This window comes from Lissotriton helveticus, chromosome 6 (assembly GCF_964261635.1).
Source record: "Lissotriton helveticus chromosome 6, aLisHel1.1, whole genome shotgun sequence".
NCBI classification, from domain to species: domain Eukaryota; kingdom Metazoa; phylum Chordata; class Amphibia; order Caudata; family Salamandridae; genus Lissotriton; species Lissotriton helveticus.
This window is the reverse complement of record NC_136067.1, coordinates 802817968-802836560: the sequence shown is the minus strand read 5'-3', so window position 1 is coordinate 802836560 and position 18593 is coordinate 802817968. Positions and strand designations below refer to the sequence as shown.

Sequence of the window (18593 nt, the reverse complement as noted above, 5' to 3'; positions counted from 1 at the left end):
ACTCCCTCCCGCCTTCCAAAAGTCCAGAACCGTTTCGGTTTCCCATCCTTGGGGATTGTGTCGAGAGGGGGTGGCGGGTATCTCAGCCATATGGAAAGGGGCGACCATTCGGTCCCCCCGAACGTATGGTGGAGTACCACGATCCCCCCGGAAGCCATCTTGGGCGGGAGGCGAGTCTCGGCTGGTATGCCCGAAGCGGCGTAGCCGGGGCGCGCCTTTTCCCGCCCTGGAGTGGGTTGTCCTAGACACTGACGCACTCGGCCACGCCCTCGGTAGCGGGCGGGGGCGGGTTGACGCCCGCCCCGAAGACGGATAAAAGAAGCAACAAGCCAAGAAACATCCTCTTGTTCCTGTGCTCTGAAGCTGCACCTCCCCACTGCACGTGAGCTCAGGACGGAACGAAGAGCCAATTTTGACCCACCCACCAGCCCCTGAGGACAGCTAGTTGTTTTGAAATAAAGTTTTGAGGTGGTAACCCTATTTTCTTACAGGTTGTGAGGATAATCGTGATAATTTTTGAGTATGCAATAAAGATGGTCACTTTCAGTATGTTGTGCAAATAAAGGATTTTGCAGTGGTGTTGATCAGTAACCATGCTTTAAATAGGCTATAATTCTTTCGTGATTTAGTAATTTAGGTAGATTTGTCGTATTTATTGTCAGGCGGTAAGGTCATGATCGGTGAGCAGTAATTGGAAGATCCCTATGGGGGGGCGTCACCCATTACGGATGGGAGCGCTCGGGGGAGGTGGCCATTGGCCCCTCAACGGGGAGGCGGTCCCGTCTAAGGATAGGCCGCCGGAAGGAAAGGAAAGGCGGTCAAGGCCCCTTCCTGGATAGGAGGGGCTACGGGCCCTCCTGGGGAATTTCCCGGGGCCAGGACATCTGCGACGGCAGATGGGTAAGTTGTGTGGGGTTCGGGAGGGGGTTTACGCTACCTCTTAGACACCTCACACGAGTCCTCGGGCGACCGTTAAATGGCGTCGAGTTCATTGGGGCCCCCGTCAAGTCCAAGGGAAATTGGTAGATGCACTTGAGGTACGCCTCTGTGCGGTTGGTCCTCTCACAAGTGAGGGTGGTATTTATGGTTTAGGGATCTGACACCGGTTACGACCTTGCCGTTGGCCCTTAACGTTAGGATGTACAATTTCAAGTCAAATGTTTTGTAGGATGTTGGATCGGCTAGGAGAATCTTTGTATTAGAGATCTGTTAAGGTTAGCCAAACATCGTAATGTGGAAATGAAATTGTACATAATATGAAACTGTTATTTTAATGTTTTGATCTTGTTTCATATTTTAATAAATACGGCCGGGAGGGTCACTCCCTCCCGCCTTCCAAAAGTCCAGAAACGTTTCGGTTTCCCATCCTTGGGGATTGTGTCGAGAGGGGGTGGCGGGTATCTCAGCCATATGACTATGTATCCAATGAGACTAATACAGTTTCCGTTTTGTAACTGGCCCAACCACTCATTGATTCATGGTGAAACATTTGCCCGATTATCCAACAATTTGTTTGCTTAGATCCAAACTACAAATATGCTTTAATAACACAGCACCATTAGCACATGAAGCAGGTGTACATTCATGTTCCACAATAGATTCCCTTTCACCTGTAAGAGTATTGTCCTGATGAAGGTCCTTCGTCAAATCATTTGAGAGATGGAAACGCATCGATGCATTATTTGGCATGCCTATATCTTTTTACAGGATAGTGGTGTTTACCTAATAGCAAGATTAGATAAGAGGCATGGTTGTGTGCCATATGTCTAAATCTTTCACTGCAATTAAAAAAGAACAATTCATAACATTATGCCTCATGCATGTTGACTGTGACCCATTAATATACCTCATTTCATGGTGTACTTCCCTCAACATTCCTCAAACAGAAACAATTATGTTCATTGTGAAATGTTGCAAAATGCCTCATTGTGGAATAGGGACTGAAGATTCTCGTGCCGCTGGTGCAGCAGCTCTTGAGAGAATGTAATTACAAGACGCATGTGTGTAAGCATTCCATTGTAATGGAGCTACGGTTGAAACACATCTTCATTGACTTGCAGCTACACATACTAGTAGAGAGGAACACGCACAAATCTTCAAATAAACACATTTCACAATTTAAATTTGATTAGACTGATTCTGATGACATATTCCAAGAAAATATGATTCTATGTTTTTTTAAAGGAAAACCTGCTGAATTGTGAGAGGAATGGTAGCCTTTTATGATGGATAAATAGGATCTGTATAGACCTGGTGCAAAAAGAAAGATGCTTGTCAATTCATATTTGGAGTGTTTTTTGTACTGCACAATAAAATGCGTACCAGGATGTTGTCATCATAAAACTATTAGGTATTGAGTAAGACGTTAACTCTGCTTTAGGTGCTATGACATGCCTTTTGAAAGGGATATTTGCGTAATGCAGAAGAGAAGCACATGACATGCTTCAAAAGCAGTATCACTGCGAATGCAAGAGACATGAGCATCCACATTATTGATATAGGAATAAAACAATGCAGAACACACCTTCAAGAAATATAAATACAGTCAAAAAGGTAAATCTGAAGCTCATGATATCGATTGGGTTTGATCGGTTGATTGATTAGAAGACTTACAATCTATCCAGTGGGTCACGGCCCTAATGTTCTACAGATATAAGATTCAGAAAGCTGAAATCCTTAACCTAAATGGCAGACGATCAAAAACAAAGAAAAGTAATAATGGCCTCCTAAAGATTTAAGTCAAAAATTAATAAAGGAATGTAGGCAAGTACATTTTATTTGAGTGGACAAATACCTCCATTTATGAATGTGAATTCGAATTTCTGCTGCCAATAATAAAGAAGGGTGCAAATCTGCTGATGTGGGAGGGATGTGGGCCAGGGCATTCCAGGGTTAGGGCCCCTGTAAATATTATTAAACACTGATTTATGCAAGTTTAAAACTAAACCTTTGGCAAAAATGTTCCCTTTTAAAATTATTAGATATTTTGTTCTTGTAAAGAGCAAATCTGGTTTCAGCTCAGGAATGGGGAGAGATTAATTCCAAATCAGCTGGAGTCTGTGTCAGGCTTTTTCTACGCGTAAAAATCTATTACGCAAAGATAGATAAAAGGGTGAATGCACTTTTGGCTGACAAGTCTTCATTGGGAAATGTAGAGGTATACATATGCATAAATAGCTATACATGCGAGTAGTCCTAGGACACTGTGCAAAACATAATTTTCCATGAGTATTCCAGAATTGTGTTTTAACAATGCTATTAAAGTTAGAACTGTAATAAAAACATTGGTAGACTCCTACAACGTGGCAATATATGCGTTTTATGCAGGAGTTCAGCATACATGAAAAACCTGATTAAAATGGTATAACTTTACAATGCTGTAAAAGGTCAGTTCAGAAGATTTTTCCATGCATGAGATAAACGGCAATCAGAAGTGAAGAGTCTATAGTAATAGTTTCTAGTTGTAAAGCACAAACATATCACCCCATTAAGGGTTTCAAGGCACTAGGGGCAGTCGAGGAGATTAAGTGAGGTAAAGCCCAGACTCACATGATGCTGAGCCGCCGCCTGCGATCGAACCATGAGCTCCGGAGTCGGCCGCTCTGGTCGCTGCGCCACACCTTTCCCTAGACCCGGTGCCCCAGCTGACTGTGATTTGTTTGTACTGGCTACCTAGGTCACCACTTGTGGAGCAAAAGTATTGGTTGAGAGCACGACCAAAAGTCAATGTGAATGTCCCTCTCCATTAGTGTGACATCATAGCCTAATTAGTAACAGGGTCCATAAATATAGTAAAGCCAATGCAGTTCAGAGAAAATGCTTCTCGGTCTATATTTCTTACTTTGTCCTTTAATCTGGAGTCTTGAGGGAGAGTGTAACTGACTGCTCAAGCATATTTAGTTTGAATAGGTTTTTGCATTATAGCCTGAACTCACCTACCGTGATTATGTTGCAGCCATAGCACTAGACTGACCTATAAGTATAGTGAGCAAATTGAGGTCATTAGAATGACTATTAAATCTGTCAGAATATGGTCTATATTTGACATTATTATCTAACACATATTTTACTGTATTGCATTGGTATTTACCTACTGTTTTCCATAACTCTTGCAAGACCTAAAGTGTAAATTGTTTCTGGTAGATGTTCCAGTGTGAAAATGCTGATTGTGACTGACTGAAACTATAAACGTTTCTTAGACCCAGTGGAGTATTGTGGACTTTTGCTGACCACTAATTTAGTGTATTCTCAAAAGGTGGATTCTAAGTATAGTACTAGTTGTGATCTAAGAGGGCCTGAAAGGGTACAAACCTCTTTGTCCATCTAGTGATGGTGATGTGACTGGCAGAAACAGCCAGAGACGCAGAGCTACTTCCCATGATCATCTCAGTTTACTGACTTCATGTAAACCCATCAAGAGGGAAGGCTTGTCAACTGTCATTTTTCAGATATGTGATAAGTTCATCTGTACATTGCCCTGAAAGCAACGCAGAGTTAAGAATCTTGGGTTAGCACAGCAGATCTATACGTAGCTAACCACAGGGACAGGAGAACCATCTTGGCAGGTCTGACCTTTAAAGTAATTGGGTTTAGTAATTCACTTTTGGCAGTATGACAATACCTATAGGATTTGTTATTTTGAGATAGTCCCCTGTATTCCACTGTTGAGACTCCCAAATACATTGGCAACTGAAAGCAGCCAGACTGCACACAATAGAATACAGGGTCAGTGTAGTAGACGATATTAGAAGTAGAGACATAAACATTGGAATTGGTTTAGGTGCAAGGACTGGTGCAGGTTACTGATTTTACAAGCTGAGACATCAAATAGCTGATGTATTCATTACCCCACACAATGCCCTTAAATGTAAAGTACATATTGGCATGTTGGTTTCTAACCTGCCCCACATGTAAAGAACCATGCCTCAGCCAAATTCAGCATTTTTCCCATTAGTGGTTTGCACAGGTAAGAGTGGTGAGGCGGGACGTGATGGGGTGGGGTTGAAGTCGACAGACGACGGGATAAGTAACAATAAATATTTACAAAATTAAAACACTTACTTTGCTCTCGCCGCATTGTGCAGCTCTTTGTACTGTTTTGCATTACAAGAATTCCGTGGGTGGTTCATGGGCATGCCCATGCAACCAACCATGGTTATTGATGGAAATCCCTAATTACTAACAATGGTTGGCGACAATAAATATTGGGCCAGATGTACGACTTTGACATTAGCGGCTCGCAAATTGCAAAAAATTGCGAGTCGCAATTTGCGAGTCGCTAATGCCAATGTACAACAGTGCCAGATACACTGTTTGCAATTCCCAATGGGGTGCGCAAATTGCATGCCTCATCAATATTCATGAGGCACTCGGAATTTGCGACCCCGTTGGGAATGGCTGGCCCTCCCAGGTATGGTGGCCTGCTGGGCTCAGCAGACCTCCATGTCTGGGGCTGCTTTTAAATAAAGCAGTTTTTCTTCTTTTAAATGCAGCCCGTTTTCTTTAAAGGAAAACACGATGCATTTAAAAAAAGAAAAATGAAAAGTTTTCGTTTCATTTTTTAAGGGCAAGTAGTGGTCCCAGGGAATGCCCCTTCCTAATCGTGAGTCACGAACCCTATTTAGCGAGTCGCAAATAAATTGTGACTCGCTAAATAGAGTTTGTACATGGCCCATTGGTATTTTTGCATGCGCAAACCCGTTTGTGCATGTAAAAATGGGTCGTACATTTGGCCCTTTGCTGTTGAAAAAGAGAAATGTATTTATCTCTCATAACTTTTCCCACTTTGCATGTGTGCTGCACTCTAAAGCACATCCAAGTAGGAAAAGTTTTGAAATGAGTCTAAACATAATATTTTGTACTGGAAGGCAACCCTTCTCGTACAAAACCTATACTAGACAAAGGCGTGTGCATGGTGTTAGGCAGCCTAATTGTGAACAGAGCTAGGGAGACATTTTGAGCTTTCGTGCTCTCTCCCTTCCTCTCACGCAACACAGCCACATTGGTCGCTGCCCTGCATTGTGTGACTTCTTTAGAAATCCGGACCTATATTTGTACCAGGATGTGATTTTTTTTCGGCAATGACCTGGCTGAGAGTCAGTGAGAGCAGATGTCTGAGCAGTTCACTGAGCAAGCTGCGACGTTGGCAGAGACTGCCATTGTTCCCTTCAGGGTTGATTTGTCTGAATGTTCCATAGCTCTGTTTCTCTTGACAGTAGCCACTCTCAATCTGCAGCCCTCTGAAAGAAGTCAGTTTAGCCTTATAATTTACCTAACAACATGGCCATCGTACGTTTAGACCTGTTCTTTTTTTACTTTAATTGTGGTCTTTTGTGTGCCTTCATTGAGTCCAGAAAAATACCTAAAAAGGAGGGCTTGATCCAGAGAATGTAGTGATGTATTTGAAAATATTTTTAAATATAAGTTATTATTGCAGTCTTCCCCAATATTAAAAATATAGCTGACAGAAATAGGAATACAAACCATTCACCCGAACAGCTAGTTAGACTGGACTGGCCATAGTATGGTTTCATTTAAGGCCTATGAGGCTCGTGATGTTGAATGCATGTGGCGCTCATGTAAGAGCATTAGAAACTGGGGAAAACAGAAGTGGAGGAGTTCACTTGAGCCCCAGAAAAATTCAAGAAGAAGGTCCTTCTGGGTCTGGGCTCACCTGTAGTGAATGTTAATAATTGGGTCAGGTCGGCGATAGAAGAGGTTGCTCCCCTGATGAGAGTCTGCTCAAAGAGCAAGAAGAAACTATCTCTCCTGTGATTCTCAGAGGAGCTCAAGGTGTTCCAATGGCAGTGTAGGAGGCAGGTGCAGAGATGGAAATTGACCTCTGGGATGGAAGAGAAAATCAAACTTAGGGAGCTCATTCTCAAATACAAAAGCAAAATTAAAGAAGCAAAATCAGCCTACTTCTCCCCGAGGATAAGGTCAGCCAAAAATGTCCCAAAAGAACTTTTCAATACAGTGCGCACCCTTATGTCACCTCTGACATATCAGGGTGTTGACAACTCACAAACCTTTTTGCAATAAAGTGGCAGAGTTCTTTAAAGAGAAAATCGTGATCATCCATGCAGACTTCCCGGCTCCTGCTGACAGTCCCGTTGATTCTGGGATTAAGTCGATTTAGTGTGAGGACGGGCGGTTTTAGAACCATTCAACTCCAGTTGTTTGGCCAGGTTCTCCTTGCTACCCACGTCTACGATCAAGACTCTGTTAGGTAGTACTACCTAGAGCCCTCTGAACTATCCATGTCCACCTAGGGTCCTGCAGGTGGTTCAGAACCTTATGCTGAGTCTATGGAGGATATCTACTATGAGGTCCTGGAGACTGGGTGCTCCCACAGGGCTGAGAAGAGGCAGTGGTCATCGTTCTGAAGAAAAAGCCTGACGGAGACTCCAGCAATGATCTGGGTGTCGTCCTATGTGGACGACACCCAGATCATTGCTTCCATCTCCGATGCTTCCATCTCCGATGACTGGGAAGAGGTAGAGGACAGGTTTAAGGCTTGTATGCAGGAAATTAGCAGGTGGAGGAGGGAGAACTGGCTCAAAATGAATGGGGAGAAAACCAAGATCGTGGCATTCAGAGTGGACAGCTCAATCTGGACTAACTTCTGGTGGATAGAAACTTGTGACACCTTACCTGTCCCAGCAGCAGCAGCCAAACACCAGGGTGTGAATTTTTATAACTTATTGACTTTCGACACCCAGGTGAATGGAACAGTGAGTTCTTGTTTTTGGATTATAGGGAACTCAAAGAAAATACTGCCTCTTCTTCCGAAAGGGCTCAGGGTGTCAGTGGTCAGTGGTCATTGCAGTCATCACCTCCCGCTTAGACTACTGTACCACCCTGTATCTAAAAGTTAACCAACTTCATTGAACAAGCTCCAAATCATTCAGAATACGGCCTCACGCTTTGTCCTGGGAGTACCAAAACACTCCTCGGTCAGGGAAGGATTGAGACCTCTTCACTGGCTGCCAGTAAAGAAGTGGGTGTCCTTTAAAGTGCCTTGCTTGATGCACAAAGCCCTCCACTCCCAGGGGTCGAGCTATCTTAGGACAGCCCTGAATTGGGATGTCCCCAGGAGGCCTCTGAGATCATCAGCTGGACGTAATAAGGTGGCGGTTCCAAAATGTAAAAGCCGGTGGGGGAACGTTCTTTAACAGTGACAGCTACCAGGCTGTGGAACTCCCTTCCTGAACATATCAGGAGCCTGATCTCACAAGTGTTGTTCCATAAGCAAGTTAAAAGGTGGCTTTTTGTGGATTGGGCGTTAGTTAGGGGTTGTATCATGGAGGGTTTGCCAGCTTCGGGGCGTCAGTGCTCGCTCTGTTCTCTTCCACTCATTGCACTTTGAATGCCATCTGGTCTAATGCGCTTTAGAAATGTTGCAAATACAAATACATTCATAATACCTGCTAGTCAGGGATTTAATCCTAATTGAATTAGTATTTTCATACATACTTTAACATAGCAGTGTCAAATATGTGCATGAAGATGAGAGAAAAGGATTCGCCGCTTTTTGGTAGTTAACCCAGCTCAGTCCGATTACTGTCTGTTAGTATTAAAGACGAGAGTGCTAACTATGACATGGAATTAATTGGGATAAGTTCAACTCAGTGCAAAATCCTACAATAAGGAAGCTAGGCTGCACGCGACAAATGGATGATGAAGTGAAATAGCAGGGCACGAGGGTGCCCTGGACTTTTTGACAATGTCACGCCGTACTCTTCACACATTTACCCTGCTTGTTTCTTTTTATAGGCCTCATTCGATTACAAGAGCTCATTAAGGCTCCCTCACGCTACAACCTGCGCCTTAAGATCCGCCAGCTACCAATGGAGACGAAGGATGCCAAACCTTTGCTGAAGGAGATGAAGAGAGGCAAGGAGTTCCATGTAATCTTTGATTGCAGTCATGACATGGCAGCAGGAATTTTAAAGCAGGTAATCAACTCCCTCTTAATTGCTTAACCTCTTTGATGTCTGACAGGTGCACATCAACAACAGAATTTAAATAAGCAGAAAATTGAAGGCGTGTTTGACAATTTTTAAACTACATTTTTACTATTAATTTTTCATTTGTTTTTCAAAAACACAACAGACTAAAAATAGGCAGTGACCAAATGAAATATCAGAACAAAGATGTTTTTTAATACAATCACGAACGTCAAACTACGTGCATTAAAAATAAGCTAACGAGCAACGGACGAAAGAACAAAATAAAGATGTATTGCTAAACTTTCACTAGCAGTAAATTACCTCTCATACAATTATTTTTTTTTTTTTAAATCGCCATCTATAATAGCAGTTTTTCAGATTCTTCCCTTCAGGCTGTATTTTTGATTGTAATAATACACAGTTCGCTTTCTAATGTATAATACAAATAACATATGCATTCATTTTTTGAATTTATTTGGACGCAGATCCGTGTAGGTCAATTGGAATGGACAGAACAGCAGTTCAAACGTCAATCAGCATAGAAAAGGGAATTCCACGATGTAATTCACTCTTCATTAGATAACAAAATACTATTTGTTTTTTACTTCATCATGGATTTGATTATGAAGGCAAATGTATAGTTCTGCATCAGAATTCAGAAGGTGCTCCTCTTATTTAATGTACCTGCATTAGATAAGGCGAATATATTGGCTTTTTCCTTATTATATCCATTTTAGACATTCATAGCGTGTGTGTGATTGATGCCCAGAATTGGATTTTTTGGTGCTGAGTGACTGCAAAGGCTTAAGAATAGATTTATGAAAATAGGCTGTGCTTAGGTGGGCCTGAAGGCCGTGTATCAACTGTCGGTAGTGCTAATCTTCAGTGGCAGGGAGTCCATAGTCGCTGGCAAGGTCAACAAAGGTTTTCCAGTTATTCCGGGTCAACAGCTTTTCTTTATGGTGTATAATACATCTCTTTCATTCAGACCAACTAACGTCACTCCCCTCAATTTTGGTAGCAGCTTTGCATCATATAGGGGCCTTCAAGTGGCTATGATCAAGTATGTGTAATAATTTGTGAGCCCTGATCCAGTCAGAAGCTGAAGCAATTATAATTGGGTTGGAGGTGTCCTTTTGGAGATGTTGTTCGATCTGGACCTAAGGTGGTGTGGAGCTGTGCTTCTGTAGCATATAGTTTGAGTGTGTCAACTGATGTGTCAGCCAATATATATATGCATACAGTTTGGATTTCACTAGCCTTGGTTTGTCGTCACCTCACAAGAATTGTAGGATTTCCTTTTCAGTGCCTAAAGTAGGGATCTTGAGCTCAGGAGGGGTACATACCAAGTAAGTAGTTAAACCTTGGTACTATGGGGCGGATGTCAAAATTCTAAAGAATTTTAGGCCCATCTCCAAATTACCCTTTTTAGCAAAGGTTTTGGAACAGCATGTGCTGCCATATCTCTCAAAGCATCTGGAGATCAATGATCTGTTGGAGCAGAATCAGGCCGGTTTCCGGGTACACCACAGCACGGAGCTGGTGATGGTGTCTATTTTACACGAATTGAGGTGTAGAGCCGATAAGAAGATCCCAGGGGCCCTGGTGCTACTTGATCTCTCCGCGGCTTTTGACACGGTGTGTCATAGTCAACTGTTGTCGCGTGTGAGAGACCTGGGCATCGGGGGGTCCGCACTAGGTTGGCTTACCTCTTTCTTGCAAGATAGATCACAGAAAGTGCAGTTGTCCGACCTAGTATCTTCATCAGCGGCCATCACCTGTGGAGTGCCGCAAGGCTCGGCTCTCTCACCGCTCCTTTTTAACATCTACCTGCAGCCATTGATTTCAGCTCTTAATCAGATGGAATGTCAGATTTATAATTATGCTGACAATACGCAGATCGTCATCCAATTAGAGGATTCTCCAGGAGCACAAACCAGGTTGCATAACATCTTATGGTATACAGTAAATTGGATGTCCGCCAACTCCTTGAAGATTAATCCGGATAAAACCGAGGTGCTGCCTATAACCATCTCCGGCAGCCCATGGAATGAAGGGTTTTGGCCCAAGGAGTTGGGCAGGACACCGGAACCAGCAACCGTGGTGAAAAGCTTGGGAATCCATATTGACAGCAATTTGTCTATGAAGAAACAGGTGTCTGTAGTGGTAGGCACGTGTGTTGGTCTTCTGAGACAGCTTCGCAAGATCTCCCAATTGCTGACGTTTTCCACTCTAAGAAGCGCTGTGTCAGCTATGATTTTGGGACGATTGGACTACGGCAATGCGCTGTATATAGGGTTGCCCCAGAAACAACTTGCGAGGCTTCAGATCATAATGAATGATGCAGCGAGGCTGATTTTTAAGAAGCCTAGGAAGACGCATGCTTCACCTCTCCTGCGTCAGTTACATTGGCTTCCTGTTAGACAGAGGGCATTGTTTAAAGGATTGTGTATTTCTCACAAGGCACTCTACGGTAACGCGCCCAGTTATATTAAAACCAGACTATCTAGCTACACCCCTGGTAGGGTGCTGCGGTCTTCTGAAGCCACTCTCTTGGTCAATCCACGTTTCCGCCTGTCCACCCTGGGCGGGCGTGGTTTCTCCACTTTGCTTCCTGTAGCATGGAATAAACTACCACCTAATCTCTGGAAGGAGCCTAATTTACTGCCATTCCGCCGAATGTTAAAAACCATACTCTTCCGTGAAGCATGGGGAGTGTTGTAAGTTAGCTACCTGTTTCTGTAGAGTTGGTTATTCGTGTACAAGCGCTTAGAGACCCTGGGGTGATAATGCGCTATATAAATTGAAATAGAAATAAATAAATAAAAATGTTCATTTCAGTATTTAGAATTCTCCCCCACCCCATACTGAGAGGTTAGCCCCGGATATTTTTGAAAGTCAAGATTCCTCTTCTCGACTGGGGGGGAGATATTGTCTCCATGATCACAAGACGCGGGTTGATAAGAATCCCCAGATATTTAGCCCGCGACACAGTCATCTGACAGGCAGACTGGCAAGGGATTTCTGTGTGGTGGTGGGCGTTAATGGCATGACTTCCTACTTTGTCCATTTGATCTTGTGGTCTGAAAATGTTGTGAAAGCCTCTATATGCTTCACCAGAGGTTTGTTTCAGTCGGGAGGGTGGGAGATGGTCACAAGAATGCCAAATAGTGAACCAGTGTGAGAAACTCTCGGTTTATCCCCATCTGTTCCATTGCCTGAAACAGATATCCATATTCCATGAGGTCTACATTAGGACTTTATTGTCTGCGTGTGACCAAACTTGGGATAGGATGTGGGAGAGCATCCGTACATGGTTGGTGGAAGAGCATCCCGCAACAAATTCTACCTGCTGTGGGTGAATCAATTTGAGAAGAACGCGCATCAGGGAGCAGACAATATCTTGGCCAGGATTTGGAGGACTCAGTTTGGCGTGGATGGAAGGCCAAGTAATTGGCCAGCTTTTCCACCCCTTTCATAGTGACTTTGACAAGGATGAGAAAGTGACTCTGCTGCCTTCTTTCTGTAATGTTCATTGAGGGCAAGTTTAACCTTCAACAGATCTCTTGGAGTGACCGGTGTTGGGGACCTAGAGTATATCTCAGCACACATGTTAACTTTATGCTCCAAGTGCATTCTGGAGTTGGCAAGTTGTTTCTTCACAATTACTGCATCCTGCATAAGAAGACTCCACAGACATGCATTATTTCCCCTCATAAGGTGTGAGCAGAAGCCAGTGATTCTGCATTGTCCACTAGGAATGTTCAGAGGTGGGAGCGCAATCGTTCCATGCCCCAGATGTGTTTGAAATGAGAAGTACTTAAATTCCTGGGACCCCTGGTTGGTGGAAGCAGACTGATTTCCAAATGTAGGCTGATCAGAAATGCCACACTGCACTTTGGAGGTCTGAACCAGATTCTGGGCTAATGCTGGGGTTAGTAGAAAATAATCTATCCTAGTACGCACATCATGTGGGTGAGATGTGAAAATGTGCTCCCTTTCTCTTGGGTGGAGGAGGCAACAAAGTTCAATCAGAAACATGCAGTGAATTAAGTCCGGCAAAAAGTACCTTCTTTCGAATGATAAATGTCAAGGTGCCTAATCTCTTCACCACAGGGTCTACCATCACATTCCAATCTCTGTCGACCAGAATCCGCATTTTGGGCACGGATGAAGAAGCCTGGTGATAGAGGTGAAAAATTTGGCTTTGCATCAATGTGGAACACGGATGGAACCTACTTCCAGGAAAGCATCTCTAATTTTGAGTTTCACAACAATATACTGACCCTCTTGTCAGTTAGACCCTGAGGGGGGAAATCCACAGCCCCCTCCCAATGAAACATGAGACTTGAAAATAGGAAAAAAGAAAGTATCTACCCAGTGAGGGCTATGTGACAACACCAAGGATGTTAAACCTGTCCAGGACATTGTACAACATACTGAGGTCGATTGTTTGAGGATCCATGGAGGAGTTGGAAGAACTGCTTGGGAGTGTAATCACTAGGTCTTGAGGGGCGTTCCAAAAGTATTCCTGTGATGTAGGGAATCTCGACCCATGGGGCACCATTTACTTCCCACTTTTGCCTCACTTTCTCCCATCTCTTCCATTCGGCAATGTCAGCATCCTGATCTACCTCCTGGGTTAAGGGTACCCAGTGTTGTGGTTTTTTGCACCTTATGAAACCTACATAGCAGATCCCTCAAGGGCATCCAGGGAGGTTTCCAGGTCTTCCAGTTCCTCAAATTCCTGTGAGCGGCCATTCAGTGTGACAATCACATTGACACCGTGTTGCACCCCTGAATCGTGCAGGTGTGTACATGTGGCACACATACATTCCTTAAGAGCATGTATGTCTGCCACATGGCACTTTTGGAAATGCACAAAAATGCTTTTCCAAAGGTTTTCGATATTTACAACTTTTTGTTGATGGTAAATACCGAATCCTTAACTATGCAATTCGCTCATTTGAGTGCTCCCTACATTGCAGATTCGGTAATTTACCGATTCGGTGTTTTAAGGAATCGGTATTTTACCGATTTGGTATATTACCGAATCTGTAAATTGGCCCCCTACATCTCATAAGCCTAATACCGGTCGGTAACGACCGAAATTTGGTAATTTTCGCCATTACCGACCGGTATTAGGCTACCTACATCTGGCCCTTAGAGTTGCTGGGGTGAAGGATTTCAAGAATGTCAGCAGATCGTCTTTTTCTGCAATCTCGGGAATACACATGATGCGCATGTTATCTCTGCGACTGTGGTATTCTAATCTATAGTCTTCTTGCGTAGTTGCCAGAAGTTCATTTCCCCCAGTCCGGTGCTCCATTCCAGGTCCCCAACCCTGCTCTACAAAGACATGAGCTATCTTCTGAAGGTGATTATCTCTCCACAAAGTGATTGGATTTAAGTGGTTGTGGCTACCACCGCAGTGTTTACCAAGGCAACAGACAGTTTAAAGTCTGCTGATTCCTTCATCAGTTTTGTTAGGGCAGTGTCTAGAACTTCTGGAGTAGAGGCCATTGTTGCGGTTGTGGGGTTAGGTTGGTTGTGACTGGCCACAGCTTCTGAGAAGAATAAATATCATCCTGATTTGGGTTTGCGATTTGGCATTTGGCGCTTGAGGTCAAACCAAGAAAGGCCCTGGGAGAGGTAGTGAACAAACGTCTCAGCTCTTCCCAGCATAAAGTAGGCCCATATCATTCGACAATCAAGGGAGATACTACTATAGGACTCGACGGTTGATGTGCACCAAAGTAGCATAGGTTCGCTGAGGATCAATGTGGTTTCAATTTAAGTTGAGAACAGTTCAATCCCTAGGCAGTATGGGTATTCTTATAGAAAAATTTACACATCCCAAGATGGACATCCTTTGAAGATCCAAATGCAGTCCTATTATTTTCTCTGAAAAGACCCTGTGCACTGACAGAAGGCACCAATGAGAAAAGGCCACCATGGTGCGCCTCTAATACTGCTTTCTTCAATATGTCTTCAGAAGAACTATGTAATGCCTAATTATCGTTCTTCAATGCCATCATTTAGAAAATCATGTTCTCTTTTAACTAGCAAATCCATTGTAAGTTCCCCTTTCTACTGTTAAGTTATCGCCTAGGGTCAAAAGCTGAGTCTCCCCATATCCTCTGCATATCCTGCATAAAGCCTTAGATAGTCTTTATCCTTTGATCAGCTCCTTATGCAATCTTTTGTTTTCCTTTGCCACTGTTCCTTTTGCCTGGAAAAGATAATATCTCTAACTAAGAAATCTAAAGTTGATCTTGATGTGCATTGTAACTTCAGACCTATTTTGTTATTTTGTCCCTGCTTAAATTCCGATGAGAACAATAAGCAGACAACTTTCGACTTTCAATAAATCGTCCACTTTTTTTTATTTTTGTCAAGCTAGTTCAGGCCAATGTAAGTGACAAAAGTTGCCCTTAAAATGGTATCTAATGAGTTCCATCAAATTCTTGATAGTGGTGGCAAATCTTGTTGATTCATTTTGAAGCCGTGCAGCTTTTGACTCTGTCACCCAGTCAATCTTAATCCAGTATCTTGTTATTATGGGCATCCCAGGCAGTCCCTTTTAATGGCTCATTTCAATCCTCCTAATTAGAACTCAGGCAATAAATTGACCCTTGATCTTCTCACAAGCTTCGTAAGTTTGGAGTGCCTTATGGTTTCTCCTTGAACTCACGATTTTGAATCTTTACATTACTCCATGGGCCAACAGCATGTCATCTTTTGAGTTTTATTTCATGTCCTATCCAGATGACACCCAATTCATTGTCCAGTTTAAAGAAGATCTGGGTACCACTGCTGGGAATTTTCGTTCCTGCTAGTTCATTGTTGTCTCCTGCATGAAAAATGACTCACTAAAACTGGAGAAACAACAAAGCTCCTACTTACTTTTGTTGAATGCTTAGCTGTCTAGTAGATTGAGATTTATGTCACTGCCATACCCTGCACTGGATTACAGAAACAAATTACTCTGATTATGTTGATCTCAAATAGAATACAGAAGATGTATATAATGTTTTATGATTTGGTTGACTAATTACCATTTCTCCCACAAACACTGCATATAGATTAGCAAAACACACAGGAAGACATAGTTAGACTGGGTGAGCACATATATTGTAAGTAAAAAGCTAAGCATTTGTTGTACTGAGACAACACATGGATTAAAACACATCGAGTTTACATACATATGATATATATTATACATTATGCGCTTCAAATCAGTAGGGTTAAGCATGTCAGAATTGGATGAAGCTGGCTGTTATCACCTGTTGAAGATTAATCTACTTATCCTCTATTCACCAATACGTGATTAGGAGATTAAGACAAGTACTGTACCTTGCAATTAAATTCAGAGGATTAGTCTGATTTCCTTTTATAAGATTGGAGGAGATTAGTCTAATTACTTTACATGTACCAGGTTACAGTGAAATAGGGCTTTGATTATTTTAACATTAATTAGATTATTGTAGTTTTATAATGTTATCACTAACAGAATTCTTTTACAAGAGAATACTCCACTAACTCCTTTACCCTGCATTTGATTATAAAGGATTCCTTTGAGTATTGTACCCAGTACTGAATTTCAGCTTGATTACTCGAATTACTTCAGCCCCAATTATATCTGCTGAAAATGTTTAGTTATCTTTCCTTGCACTAGTTTGCCCAAACAATTTACTTTGATTGCTTTATTTAGGACAATCCTGTCTTATATTATAGGAGCCAGTTTCTCTCATTATTTTACCCTGCATTAAATTAAAGAAAAACATAGGTTACCTTATACTGTATTGGTTTGCAGTATGCTTTTGCTTAAATTACATCACTATGCATGTGAGTGTAGAAATAAACTACTCCACTATTTTCATCCTTTATGGGATTTCAGACAATTACTTTGATTGCAAACAATTACTTTGATTGCAAAAGGAAATTGCCCTGATTATTTTACCATTCATCCCATCACAGAGTGTTGCTCTATTTTCATTTCTCCATATTATATGTCACAGAATTATTTTAATTACTGCACATTTTACTGATTTACCTAAAGAGACTCTTTGCCCTGATTTAGCCTGCATTAAGGACCCAATGATGACAGATAACTATAACTCTGATTATGTTATACTGAATATATTAGGGTTGTGGATCACTCACAGTATATTATCCATTACTGGATTGTTCAATGTTGTAGCTTGGATTGCCAATTTTATATTAGATTATGGAAGATGACCACTGTGACTATTTTAACCTATACATAAATACAGACAGGGACGTATAAGACAGGCATAGGAATGTGCATGCATGGAGAAGTTCTGCTTCTGATTACACGCAGGTCCCTACCACTCAGCCAACTAGGGTAGCCTACCACTTTGTCCAGTGGACAGGTGAGGATTGCAATTGGTGCACCGTGCAGTGCTGGCAACCAGACTTGACTTTGCTCCAGACGGACTCAACAAACCTCCTTATTTCAGAGACCTGTGCTTTGTATTACTTTGGCATAACAGGCTCATCACCTTTTGTTCTGTTCTGGCCCAATGGCCCGCAAGGAAGGAGGGAAAGAAAGAAGAAATGCTTTACGGAGTTCCTCTCCAGAACACGGCTTGGAATGAACATTCTGGAACCTGTGGTACTATGGAGTAAGTCAAGGTACCAACATGAGACAGGGAAGTGGGTGGATGCAACCTCCCACAACCTACTGAGCATTACGTGAGTAAAGTGCGCTTTAGGAAATGATCAGTTCTATGAGACTCACAGGAAGAATTGGTGGAACCAAACCCTGGTTCATAATGAATAAAAATACTGAAGGACACTAGGACACTGGGAATATTTTCAGTACTTATTAAAATTAAAATCTTGTCCTAAAGGGCACAATGTGAACAGTAACCAAAATGAAAACAAACACGATAGTTGCAATGATATTTGTGAAAAGCCAGAACAACAGAAAATATTGTTACATTCTTTAAGAAAATAAAGGAAACAAAAACAGAGAAAAAGAAAGAATCATAATGAAAGGAGAGACAGAATAGAAAGAAAATGTAAGTGAGATCAAAATAGAAAGAAAGAAGGAAAGAAAGAAAGAAAGAAAAAAGAAAGAAAGAACAAAATAATGTTTTATTTCTACTTTTACTATGCTGCTGTTACAGGTAAGGGGCCAACCAACAGGGGTTCCTGAACTCCAGAGCCCATGTACAAAAGCACAGTATCTAGTAGTCCTGGACACAAAGCAAAACCTCTCCCTAGGACATAAATGGGACCCCCTATGAGATTAATGGTCACAGAGGGAATTATTTCTGAGGGGCTGCTTCAATTCTGTCAACATCCCCACAACCTGCTCAAAGCCGTTGGGGGTGCTGCTGCCCATCCTGAGGCATCATTAGGAAAATTATGCAAATTTTTGAAAGCATGTGAGGTTTATGGGGCAATCCCATAACCGCGGGTACATTAAATGAGCTGTTTTGCCACTATGTGGAAATGCTTTTTTGATAGTAGTGATGAATGAAGCTGTGCATACACCGGGCCCTGGCTACACCAGGGGCAATTTACGATTTACAGTGGAGTGATAAGCACTCAGTTTCCTGTACAGTCCCATCAGGGGGCCAAGCTTCAGAGGTGGTTTTCCTGACCACATAA

At 42.4% G+C, this 18593-nt stretch overlaps 1 protein-coding gene across 1 annotated transcript in view; it reads left to right on the top strand.

Moving 5' to 3' along the window:
* Positions 1 to 18593, top strand: part of GRIK2 (glutamate ionotropic receptor kainate type subunit 2) — a 1557632-nt gene that overhangs the window by 456925 nt on the left and 1082114 nt on the right. The window contains exon 4 of the mRNA XM_078648357.1: positions 8776 to 8957. Coding sequence (XP_078504483.1) covers positions 8776 to 8957 — 182 coding nt within the window. The remainder of the gene's footprint in view (positions 1 to 8775; positions 8958 to 18593) is intronic.